At 38.3% G+C, this 13471-nt stretch overlaps 1 protein-coding gene across 2 annotated transcripts in view; it reads left to right on the forward strand.

Annotated features, from left to right (window-relative positions):
- ROCK1 (Rho associated coiled-coil containing protein kinase 1) overlaps positions 1–13471 on the forward strand; it is a 155792-nt gene that overhangs the window by 105239 nt on the left and 37082 nt on the right. For both annotated transcript variants that reach the window (XM_033178174.1, XM_033178175.1), the window contains exons 17-18: positions 8936–9042; positions 10551–10701. In XM_033178174.1, coding sequence (XP_033034065.1) covers positions 8936–9042; positions 10551–10701 — 258 coding nt within the window. The remainder of the gene's footprint in view (positions 1–8935; positions 9043–10550; positions 10702–13471) is intronic.

The raw sequence follows: 13471 nt of genomic DNA on the forward strand, positions 1-13471 counted from the left end.
TTAAAATATTTTTGTCTCTTTGTTCTGTCAAATTTTAAAATGTGTTTTAAAAGTTTTCACTATCATTGTGAGTTTTTTTCTCATAGCCTCCCGCGTATTTCTTTTTTCTTTTTCTTTTTTCTTTTTTTTGAGACGGAGCCTCACTCTGTGGCCCAGGCTAGAGTGCAGTGGCATGATCTCGGCTCATTGCGACCTCCGGGTTCAGGTGATTCTCCTGCTTCAGCCTCCCGAGTAGAAGTAGCTGGGACTACAGGCACACACCACCATGCCCAGCTAATTTTTGTATTTTTAGTAGAGACAGGGTTTCTGACCTTTTGTGTTAGACTTCCTTCACTTAGCTTAATGTTTTACAGGTTCATCCATATTGTAGCATGTGTCAGTAGTTCATTCATTTATGGCTGAGTAATATTCTGTTATTTGTATATACCACATTTTGCTTAGCCATTCGTCTGTTGATGGGCCTGTGGATTGATTCCACCTTTTGGCTTGTGTGAATAGCACTGCTTCAACATTTGTGTACAAGTATTTGTTGGAGTACCTGTTTTTAATTCTTTAGGGGTGTATATTTAGGAGTGGAATTTCTGAGTCTTCTGGTAATTCTTTTTTTTTTTTTTTTTTTGAGACAGAGTCTTGCTCTGTTGCCCAGACTGGAGTGCAGTGGCCAGATCTCAGCTCACTGCAAGCTCCACCTCCCAGGTTTACGCCATTCTCCTGCCTCAGCCTCCCGAGTAGCTGGGACTACAGGTGCCCGCCACCTCGCCCGGCTAGTTTTTTGTATTTTTTAGTAGAGACGGGGTTTCACCATGTTAGCCAAGATGGTCTCGATCTCCTGACCTCATGATCCGCCTGTCTCGGCCTCCCAAAGTGCTGGGATTACAGGCTTGAGCCACCGCGCCTGGCCTATCTTCTGGTAATTCTGTGTGTAACTTTGGAGGAATTTCCAAAGTGTTTTCCACAATGGCTGCACCATTTTACATTCCTGTCACAATGTACAGGATTCCAGTTTCTCCATATCCCTGCCCACACTTGGTATTTTCCTTTTTTCAGTTATAGTTACTCTAGTGGGTATATGGTGATTGTCCCATTGTTGTTTGTTTTGATTTTCATTGTCCCTAATGATGTTGAGCATCTGATATCCAGTTGTCCCAGCAACATTTGTTGAACAGACTATTTCCTCTGTAAATGATCTTGGCATCTTTGTTGAAAATCGATTGGCAGCCAGGTGCAGTAGCTCACACCTGTAATCCCAGCACTCTGGGAAGCTGCATTGGGTGGATCGCTTAAGCTCAGGAGTTTGAGTCCAGTCTGGGCAACATGGCAAAACCCTGTCTCTACTAAAAATACAAAAATTAGCCGGGCATGATGGCACACACCTGTAGTCCCAGCTACTCAGGGGACTGAGGCCGGAGGGTCACTTGAGCCTGGGAGGCAGCGGTTGCAGTGAGCCAAGATTGCTCCACTACACTCCAGCATGGGCAAACAGAGTGAGACCCTGTCTCCAAAAAAAAAAGAAAATCAATTGAATATAGATATAATGCATCTATGATATTCTGGATTCTCAACCCCATTCCATTGGTCTGTGTGTTTGTCCTTATGCCAGCATGTACCACACTGTTCTGTTTTGTTCACTGTAGCTTTGTAGCAAGTTTTGAAATCAGGAAGTTTGAGCCCTCCAAGTTTGTCATTGTTCTTCAGTATGTTTTACGTATTCAGGGTTCTTTGCAATTCTATATGAATTTGAGGATTGGCTTTTCCATTTCTGCAAAAAAGATCTTTAGAATTTTGATAGCGATTTATTTGAATCTGTAGATTACTTTATGTAGTATTGCCATCTTAACAATATTAAATCTTCCAGCCAGGCGCGGTGGCTCACGCCTGTAATGTCAGCATTTTGGGAAGCCAAGGTGGGCAGATCACTTGAGCACAGGAGTTTGAGACCACCCTGAGCAACGTGGCGAAGCCTGTCTCTACAAAAAATTAAAAATTATCCAGGTGTGGTGGTGCACGCCTGTTGTCCCAGTGCTCCAGCCTGGCTGACAGAGGTAGACTTTGTCTCACAAAAACATCAAAACTAATATTGTCTTCCAATCCATGAACAAGGATATATTTTCATTTATTTAGATGTTTCAAAATGTGTTTCAGCAGTGTTTTTGTTTGTTTGTTTGTTTTTAGTTTTCTATATGCAAATTTCTTCCTGGGTATTTTATTCTTTTGGATGCTCTTGTAAATGGAATTTTCTCAATTTTCTTTTTGGATTGTTCATTGAGTATGACATTAGCTGTGGGTATTTCATGAATACCTTGCTTTACGTATTTTTAATGCAGTGTTTTTTGGTGTGTAAGATTTTGACTCCTGTATCTTCTGGGTGGATTTAAAATTTGTATTATAAATTATATTAAATGTATCTGACTCTGAGGCTTTTTCTTAATGTGCATTTTCTTCTTCTTATATCTTGTCCATTAATTTATTTTTAATTTTTGTCTATTCTTGGTGGGACTCAATGCCTTTTTGTAGATTATGCCTTTTTGTAAATTTTATATTTTGTTTTGGCATTTTAACATATTTAAATTAGTTTTTTGCTAAAACAGTGATATTTCAGCAAATGGTATTTGCCATGATGAATGAACTTTTTAATGTATTATAGAATTTGGTTTGCTAGCATCTTGAGGATTTTTGCATGTGTGTTCATCGTGAATATTGGCCTATAGCTTTTTTGTTTGTCTTTTAAAATGTGTCTTCATTTGGTTTTGGTATCAAGGTAATACTGGCCTTGTAGAATGAGTTTGGAAACATTCTCTTCTCCTCTGTTCTTTGGAATAGTTTGAGTAGGATTGTTATTTGTTCATCTTTAAATGTTTGATAAGGGCTGGATGCGGTGGCTCACGATTATAATCCCAGCACTTTGAGAGGCCAAGGCGATGGATCACTTGAGGTCAGGAGTTCCAGACCAACCTGGCCTGGCCAACATGGAGAAACCCCATCTGTACTAAAAATACAAAATTAGCCAGGCATGGTGGTGCATGCCTGTAATCCCAGCTACTCGGGAGGCTGAGGCAGGAGAATCGCTTGAACCTGGGAGGCGGAGGTGGTAGTGAGCCGAGATTGTACTGCTGCATTCCAGCCTGGGCAGCAGAGCAAAATTCTGTCTCAAAACAAACAAACAAAAAACAATGTTTGGTAAAATTTAGCAGTGAAGTCATTCAGTCCTGGGCTTTTATTTGCTGGAAGACTTTTTATTACAGCTTAGATCTCATTACTTGTTATTTGTCTGTTTAGGTTTTGGATTTCTTCATGGTTCAGTCTTGGTAGGTTGCATGTGTTTGATCTTTATTATTTATTTTCTTCTACTAATTTTGGGTTTGATTTGCTCTAGCTTTTCTTGTTCTTTAGGATGTATCATTAAGTTGTTTATTGAAAGTTTTTCTACCTTTTTGATGTAGATGCTCAGAGCTATACGCTTTCCTGTTAGTACTGCTTTCACTGTATCCCATAGGCTTTTGTATGTTTTGTTTTCATTATCGTTTGTTTCAGGAAGTATTTTAATTTTCTTCTTAATTTCTTCATCAATCCACTGGTCATTCAGGAGCATATTCTTTAATTTCCAGGTATTTGTATTGTTTCAAAAATTCCAGTTGTTGGCAGAGCATGGTGGCTCACGCCTGTCATCCCAGCACTTTGGGAGGCCGAGGCAGGTGGATCACTTGAGGTCAGGAGTTTGAGACCAGCCTGGCCAACATGGTGAAACCCCGTCTCTACTAAAAATACAAAAATTAGCTGGAAGTGGTGGCGGGCACCTGTAGTCCCAGATACTTGGGAGGTTGAGGCAGGAGATTCACTTGAACGTGGGAGGCGGAGGTTGCAGTGTGCCGAGATCATGCCATTTGCACTCCAGCCTGGGGTACAAGAGCGAGACTTCGTCTCACACACACACACACAAAGAAAATCCACTTGTTATTGATTTCTAGTTTTGTTTCATTGTGGTCAGAGAAGATAGATACATAATGTAATTTTACTTTTTTTGAATTTTTCAAGACTTGCTTTGTGGCGTAACGTATGGTCTGTCCTTGAGAATGATCCTCATGCTAAGGAGAGTGTATATTCTGTGGCTGTTGGATGAGATGTTCTGTAAATATTTATGAGGTCCCATCTGGTCTGTAGTGCAGATTAAATCTGATGTTTTCTTTGTTGATTTTCTGTCTAGATGATCTGTCCAGTGCTGAAAGTGAGGAGTCAAAGTCTCCAGGATTGTCTATCCCTGTCTTTAGCTCTAACAATGTCTGCTTTATATATCTGGTTGCTCCAGTGTTGGGTGCATCTGTATTTACAATTGTTATATTCTCTTGCTGAATTGACCCCTTTATCATTACGTTATGACCTTTTCTGTGCCTTTTTATAGATTTTGTCTTGAAATCTGTTTTGTCGGATACAAGTATAACTACTACTGCCCTTTTTTTGTTTTCTTTTTTTTAATTGGCATGGAATATCTGTTTTCATCCCCTGTGTTCTCTGTGTATGTCTCTGTGTACCTTTGTATGTGAAGTGTGTTTCTTGTAGTCAACAGATCACTGGGTTCTGTTTTTTTGTTTGTTTGTTTGTTTGTTGGTCCATTCAGCACTCCATGTCTTTGGATTGGGCAGTTTAGTTCATCGGCATTCATTGTTATTTTTAATAAGTAGGGACATACTCCTGCCATTTTGTTATTTTATTTTGTTTTATTTTATTTTTGTGATTGTTTTGTGGTCTTCTCTTCCTTCTTTCCTTCCTTCCTGCTTCCGTTTAATGAAGATGATTTTCTCTGGTGATAGGTTTTAATTTCTTGCTTTTTATTTTTTGGGTATCTGTCTGTTGTATGTCTTTTGATTTGAGGTTACCATGAGGCTTGCAAATAATATCCTCTAACCCATTATTTTAAACTGATGATGATTAACAGTGATTGCATTAACAAACTAACAAACAAGCAAAGAAAAAAACTAAGACAAACTCTACACTTTAACTTAGTCCCCTGCATTTTAACTTTTTGTTGCTTCTATTTATAATCTTACTGCGTCTTGGAAAGTATTGTAGTTGTTATTTTTGATCAGTTCTTTTAGTCTCTCTACCCAAGATATGAATAATCTATGCACTGCAATTACAGTGTTACAATACTGTTTTTCAGTGTACTTATCATTACCCTGTGGCCACCACCCCTGAAACTGTGCTGAGTCAGACCTAAGGCTTCAGCCTTAGAACCTTCTTGTGCTTGAATATTGATATCTTTTTCTAGGTTTGGGAAGTTCTGTATTACCCTTTGAGTAAACTTTCTTCCCCTATCTCTCCTTCTGCCTGCTCTTTAAGGCTAATAACTCTTAGATCTCTTTTGAGGCTATTTTCTATATCTTATATGCATGTTCCATTCTTTTTAATTCTCTTTTGTCTCCTCCGACTGTATTTTCAAATAACCTGTCTTCAAGCTTACTAATACTATCTTTTGCTTGAACATTTCTGCTGGTAAGAGACCCTGATGCGTTCTTCAGTATGTCCGTTGCATTTTTCAACTCCAGAATTTCTGCCCAATTCTTTGTACTTATTTCAATCTTTTTGTTAAATTTATTTGATGGGATTCTGAATTCCTTCTTTGTTTTATCTTGAATTTCTTTGATTTTCCTCAAAATAGCTATTTTAAATTTTCTGTCTGAAAGGTCTTATATCTTTGTCTCTCCAGGATTGGTCTGTGGGGCATTGGTCTTTGGTGAGGTTATGTTTTCCTGAATGGTCGTGATGCTTGTGGATGTTTGTCGGTGTCTGGGCATTGAAGAGTTAGGTATTTATTGCAGTCATTGCATTCTGGGCTTGTTTGTACCTGTCCTTATTGGGAAGACTTTCCAGGTATTCGAAGGGACTTGGGTGTTGTGATCCAAGTTTTTGGTCACTGTAGCCATATCTGTATTAGGAGGCACCCCAAGCCCAGTAATACTGTGGCTCTTGCAGACTCTTAGAGGTACCATGTTGGTGGTCTTGAGTAAGGTCTGGAAGGATTATCTGTATTATAATGCAGAGACTCTTGTTCTCTTCCCTTTCTCCCAAACAAATGGAGTCTCTCTGGGCTGAGCTGCCAGGGAGAGGTGGGGGAGGGATTACACAATCACCCTTGTAGCCACCACCCCTGGCACTGTGCTGGGTCAGACCTGAAGCCAGCACAGCACTGGGTCCCACCCAAGGCCTGTGGTAACTACTGCTTGGCTACTACCTAGGTTCACTCAAGGCCCTAGGGCTCTATAATCAGCAGTTAGTGAAGCCAGCCAGGCTTGTATCCCTCCCTTCAGGGTGGTGAGCTCCCCCTTGTCCCAAGTGGATCCATAGATGCCATCTGGGAGCCAGGGCCTACAGTTGGAAACCTTAGGAATCTACCTGGTGCTCTGTTCTACTGCAGCTTAGTTGGCACCTAAGCCATAAGTCAAAGCCCTTCCCATTCCTCCCTCCCTATTCCACAAGCAGAAGAGTCCCTCCCTGTGGCCACCACTGCTCCAGGCCTGCAGCAGATGCCCCCTGGTGACTGCCGATGTTCATTCAGGGCCTCAGGGCTCTTCAGTCAGCTTGTGGTAAATGCTGCCAGGCTTGGGACTCTCCCTTCAGGGCAGTGGGCTCCCCTCTGACCCAGATCAGGTCCAGAAATGCCATCCAAGAACCAGAACCTGGAATTGGGGACCCCAGGAGCCTGCTTGCTGCTGTGCCCCACTGTGGCCAAGCTGATACATATCACTAAGCTGATTTTTGGTTCTTATGAAGGTGCTTTTCTGTGCAAATGGTTGTTCAATTTGGTGTTCCTGCAGGGAGGACAATCGGTGGAGGCTTCTATTTGGCCACCTTTCTCTGCCTCCCCGTATTTTATTTTTAATTGACACATAATAATTGTACGTACTTATGGGATGTTCTGGTACGTGTATACAATGTGTACTGATCAAATTAGGGTAATTAGTATATCCATCTCCTCAAACATTTGTCATTTCTCTGTGGTGAGAACATTCAAAATCATCTCTTCTAGCTACTTTGAAATATGCAGTATGTTATTGTTAACTATAGTCAGCCTGCTGCATGGTGGGACCATTTTCACTCTTCAGTGCTGCTTTTGGATAAGCAGAAGGTCTTAATTTCTTGTATTTGATGTAGTTCAGTGTATCTAGTTTTTTCTTTATTGTTAGTGCGGTTTTTAGTGTGGCCTATCGAAAAAGTCTTTGACTAGATTATGAAGTATTATCTCCTATTAGCTTTTAGAAATGTTATTGTTTTAATCAACTTAGATTATGATACCTGGTATTTGGGCCCTTATTCCTCCCACTGAGTTTTTATATTTTCTGTATATAAAGCTTCTTTGTTTTCATGTATTGCACAGGTAAGTTCTATTTATTTCTGACATTTCTTTTCAGACAAAGGAGGAAAATAAACTATACTTAATTTGTCTCTTTCATGTGGTTGTTAGGAATCTTGTGTGGATTCAACCCATATAGTTTTATTATCTTGTCTCCTTAGTAAACTGCTTCTACGTGAAAAATTCAAAGATTAATTTGAATTACTGTCTTTGTACAAATTTTTGAAAATGATTTTTAAAACAGATTTTCTCCTAGAACTCCTGGGCTCAAGTGATCCTCCCACCTCAGTCTCCCAAGTAACTGGGACTACAGGCTTGTGTCACCACACCCAGCTGATTTTTGTATTTGAGACAGGGTTTCACCATGTTGCCTAAGCTGATCTCAAACTCCTGAGCTCAGGCAATCTGCCTGCCTCGGCCTTCCAAAGTGCTGGGATTACAGGCGTGAACCACTACACCTGGCCCATTTTAAAGATAATTATATCATTTATTTTTTAAATTATAATTTCTAAATAGCACTTCAACATTTAAACATCTTGGCACGTTTACTTTATCTGTGTCCATACAAACACACACATACTCTGTATTTTTTGGTCAATGATTTGAAAGAAAGCAGCAGGTGTTTCTTTCTCCTACATGAACATACTCCAACATGAAAACATCTTGAGTGTGTAAATAAAATTATTTATTTCATTGTTCTCTAGGTCTAGAACTAATCTAGCAGATATGCATTATCAGGTGCCAAAGACTTAATATTTATTTGTTTATTAAAGAACTACTTTAGAAACCCTGAAATATGGGAGGTGACTAGAGTACATTTGAGAGTGGGGCAAGTACAGTAAGTCAAACTGTACTTTGAGTAGTATAGAATTTTTACTGGCCCTTCAGGTTCTTCATCTATTTTCCTTGTCAAATCCTAGGCCACTTTGAATCACAAAATATGAAAATATGATTTTTATTTTAAGCCAGACAATGTAAGTATATTAAGTTAGATTCTACATGTATTAAATTTGTGTGTTTATTAAATACTTATGCCTTAAATACCTATAAGGTTAAAGCATGTTTTAATGAGTAGACAATTACTAAATATATGAGTTACTACCATTGCAAGGCATGAACAATCAGGTAAGTTAAAACTAAGCTTTGTTAGAGTACTTGAATTCCTTAAAAACAGTTTTCTATGAAAATAGAGTTTGGCTCCATTAAGTTTAAAAGTAATTTTATTAAACACTACAGTGTCTGGCACATATGTACCATTTAATACTTGCCTTAACTGACTAAAGGCTCTCACCTTTAATGTCGTTAGAAGGAGCACTCAGTAAGGACTTGGATCTGATTTCTAGCTGAAGCTGAGGCTTCATCTCTTTGGCTACTTGTAAATAAGGAATGTGCACTAGATTATATCCAATTAGCATTAATATTTTTATTCTGTGTCTTGTGTTTATTGTGAAAACACTTAATAAATTTTATCGGATCAGGAAACTTAATACATTTTTAAAAACAACACATTTTTTAAAAACTAAATTGTCACACTGAACAAAAAGACTTCTTTCAATGACTATAGACTTGAACTTTTTTCTCACTTGATAGCTCGAATTACATCTTTACAAGAGGAGGTGAAGCATCTCAAACATAATCTCGAAAAAGTGGAAGGAGAAAGAAAAGAGGCTCAAGACATGCTTAATCACTCAGAAAAGGTAATTGATTTAACATATACCAATTATTATAAACTAGTAATTACTGATTATCATAGACTACTAGATGGTTTTATAAAATAGCATTTATTCTTAATGTTTATATAGTTACATTTCTAAAAGTGTTTATGTTTGGTTGGTATGTGGGGATGTATGTATGTCTTATTTAGGGTTTTGTTATGTTATTTTTGTTTGTTTTTACCCTAGAGAGCATTAGATGTTTCATGTTAACAGATCATCACAGATTGCTTTGGTTTGGAAATACCTTTTTATGAAGTATGTTTCCCTATTTTCATTGTACATGAGTAAGGTGAATGTGCTGTGAGGGCCTATGAAGAAGGAAAACAACAGCTCAGTACATGGTAGACGATGAGTACCTGTTCTGTTTTGTTACGGTTAGCAAAATAGAAAAGAGCATAAAGTGATTGGCCTTTGCATTTAGAATTTTCTTAACAATAAAAATGTCATTGGTTATTGTCTGTTATATACCTTGCTAAGAGTTAGATAGATGATGTAGAGATACAGCTGTCACTTTTTCAAAGCCTCTCTTTAATATTGGAGGTTCATTAGAACCTCAGGCAAATTATCAGAAAAGCCACGACTTACTTATCTTGTCCTTTGGACATGTTTTGTCACAATTAGAATAGTTTTTGATGGCCAAGCTGGTGTAAATATGGACTTAGGATAAAAGAAGGAAGAGTAGAAAAGGGTACCCAAACAGAAATGGAATATATTTTGACTCATTTTTCCTTTCTATGTCAATGACTTGCCACAGGATGCTTTGTGGTTTGTTTTGTTTTGTTTTGTTTTGTTTTGTTTTGTTTTTGTGAAAGCAAAGTAAATGAGGATATAGATGCAAATGTAGATAAAGATCAGTTAGTATATTTTTTTAAGTGGTACCAGGCCAGGCAAGGTGGCTCATGCGTGTAGACCCAGCACTTTGGGAGGCTGACACAGGAGGATTGCTTGAGCCCAGGAGTTTGAGAATAGCCTGGGCAATGGAGCAAGACCCCATCTCTATTTAAAAAACTGCTTAAAAATTAGCCAGGTGTGGTGACACAAGCCTGTAATACTAGCCACTCTGGAGGCTAAGGCTGGAGGATAGCTTGAGCCCAGGAGTTTAAGGCTGCAGTGAGCTAAGAAGGTGCCACCGCACTCCAGCCTGGGTGACAGAGTGAGACCTCATCTCTTTAAAAAAAATAAGAAGAAGAAGAAAAAATAAAAAAGATGGTATCAAAAATTTTTAAATAAATGGAAAATTTGACTTACTCATTTCTGATCTTAGCAATGAACTGTCCTGAACATAACCACCAGCACAGCTTTGTTCTGCCCTCTGCCATGGTTAATGATTCAAATGGGAAGGGAGGGTTATCTTTTGCTTTTAATTATATGTGTTTATTGTGATTTTTAAAATAAGGCATCTTATCTCTTCCAGAATATTAAATGTAAGATTTACTAACATGCATGCCTTCTGCACAGTTTATTACATGACTCCTACTCCCATTTTACAGGAAAAGAATAATTTAGAGATAGATTTAAACTACAAACTTAAATCATTACAACAACGGTTAGAACAAGAGGTAAATGAACACAAAGTAACCAAAGCTCGTTTAACTGACAAACATCAATCTATTGAAGAGGCAAAGTCTGTGGCAATGTGTGGTAAGTGTCAGTTTTATTATTTTTACAAAATTGGCTTCAAATAGTGACTACAGAAAATTTGGTGTTGATCAAAATTTTATACTGTATAACTCGTAGAAATTATAATATAAATTACAGGCCTGGCACAGTGGATCACTTGAGGCCAGGAGTTTGAGACCAGCCTGGCCATCATGGTGAAACTCCGTCTCTACTAAAAATAAAAAAAATTAGCCAGGTGTGGTGTCGTACGCCTGTAATCCCAGCTACTGGGGAGGCTGAGGCAGGAAAATCGCTTGAACCGAGGAAGCAGAGGTTGCAGTGAGCCAAGATGGCCTCACTGTTCTTCAGCCTGGGCAACAGAGTGAGACTATGTCTCAGAAAAAGAAAGAAATTATAAGTTATAATCAAGGAGAGGGTGCCTTCCTTTTGATACTTTCCTTTTTTTTTTTTTTTTGAGACAAAGTTTTGCTCTTGTCTCTCATGCTAGAGTGCAATGGTGCAGTCTTGGCTCAGTGCAATCTCCGCCTCCAGATTCAAGCAATTCTCCTAATTCTCCTGCCTTAGCCTCCTGAGTAGCTAGGATTACAGGCACCAGACACCATGCCTGGCTAATTTTTGTATTTTTAGTAGAGACGGGTTTCACCATGTTGGCCAGGCTGGTCTGAAACTCCTGACCTCAGGTGATCCACATGCTTCGGCCTCCCAAAGTGCTGGGATTATAGGCATGAGGCACCATGCCTGGCAATGCTTTCCATATTTTAAGATCGCAATTTCACCTCCTTGTTCCCTCAGTTTACTACTCTGTTTCCTATAAAAGTTAGTGGAATCTGTCTTTTCTCTGTTTTTTAGTAGCCCTTTCCTTTATTTTCTTTATGATCCATTCTGGACCTCATTGTCTGTTAATTCATATGCTATCTTGCTTTGTACCCTCAATTTTCTCATTTCTTTGTAATTCCACTGTGTTATGCCTCCAAACACAACCCTAGTTCAGACCAGCCAGCCACTTTCTTCAAGCAGTTGAGTGTTAGTCCAATGCATTGTCTGCAACCTGAGTTGTCAATTTATTTTAATTTTTAAAAATTATTTATTTTTGGTAGAGAAAGAGTCTCACTATGTTGTCCAGGCTGGTCTTGAGCTCCTGGGCTCAAGGGATCCTTCTCCCTTGGCCTCCCAGAGTGCTGGGATTACAGGCATGAGCCACCATGCTTTCTTTAAACATATCGCTCATAAATTTCTTCTCCCAGACTTTTATTTATCATCTCAAGTTTCCTGTGCTGTTTCTTTATCACTCCAATTTTAGGTGAACTCTATTCTTATTTCACAAATAAATAATGAAAGCATAGGTGTGAACTCCTCAAAATCTAGTTTTCTTGTCAATCTATCCTACTTCTTTATCTGTCTTCATTATCTTCACTATTATCTTAAAGGAGGGTAATCTCCTCTTATCTCATCTTAACTTCTTATCTCTTTTTCTTTTCTGTATCCTCGACCTTTTTACTTCCATTATCTTCTTTCTTACTGTAAACATGAACAAGTTTCCCATCTTAAATAGACAAATCCATGCAGCAATCTGTGATCCTTACTAATTACTACTGTTTTATTTCAGATAAAATAATAAAATAGTCAAATTCAATGGTATCAGATTCTTTATGGAAAAAAAATTTTTAATATCTAAACTTCTAACAAATCTTTCTTCGCCTTCTACTTATTCTTAACCTACTACAGTCTGGATGTGTTGGCATCTTAAATTATTTTTCCTGAAAAGAAAGCTCATAATCTTATCCATCAAACCTGCTCTTATTCTTTATTCTCACTAACCTAGTTAATGGCCATAGGGTCTTTATGAGATGAGCCAAGGCTTTGGAATCAGACAGATCAGTGGTGCTCTGTAACTATTTTAAGTTAGATGAAAAATGGATGTAAAGTGCCTGTGCATAGAAAGTTTTCAGTAGCTATTATCTTGGTTACTAAACATCACATCCTCATTTTGCCAAGAGTTGTTCTATTCATCAATCATTCTCACTTAGGTTAGAACAATTTTCTTTTTTGGTCAAATCATATTTTGTTATCCTTAAAATCCTTTAGTGGCTTTTCATTGTTTGCAGGGTACCTTTCAAACTCCTTGGATATACTGAATCTTTAAGTTGACACCTGTCTGTCTTTGCAGTCTTCTTGGTCTGCACTTTGTTGTGTGTACCCTGTGCTTCAGCCATATTGAGCTACTTTTATTTCTTTCACTTAATTACTGACTGCCTACTACAGACAAGGCACAGCTGGGAATATCGCAGAGACTAAAACTGATAGGAAGCCCAGAGATTACATTCAGATGGTGAAGATAGACCAAAAAAAAAAAAAAAAAAGAAGAATACATAAATGAAAATATGTACAGCTTGTAATTATTAATGGGAAGGAAATACACATTAATATCATTGTTTTGACTTGGCACTGCCCTAGATGGGGGTTCTGAGGAAAGGCCCTCTGAGCTCATAATATTTGAGGTAAGAACTGAAAGTCAAAATGAACCACCTGTTAAAGGAGCTAGAGAAAATACATTCCAGGCAGAAGTGATAGTAAGTTCAGTATTCTTATTCTAAGATTTGTATGAAGGCACTAGTGCATTTTAAGCTTCTGGGATGTGTAATTTCTACTTTTAAAAGATCGTTTCTGCTGCTCTGTGGGGAATGCTTTCAAGAGTGAGAACAGTGATAAAAAGGGAGATCAGTTAGAAGGCTGTAGGCTATAAACACTGGTAGTAGTAGAGAGAGAAAGAAGTCGAGGTATAGAGGACAAG

Source organism: Trachypithecus francoisi, unplaced genomic scaffold (genome assembly GCF_009764315.1).
Source record: "Trachypithecus francoisi isolate TF-2019V2 unplaced genomic scaffold, Tfra_2.0 Lachesis_group19, whole genome shotgun sequence".
In the NCBI taxonomy this organism is placed as follows: Eukaryota; Metazoa; Chordata; class Mammalia; order Primates; family Cercopithecidae; genus Trachypithecus; species Trachypithecus francoisi.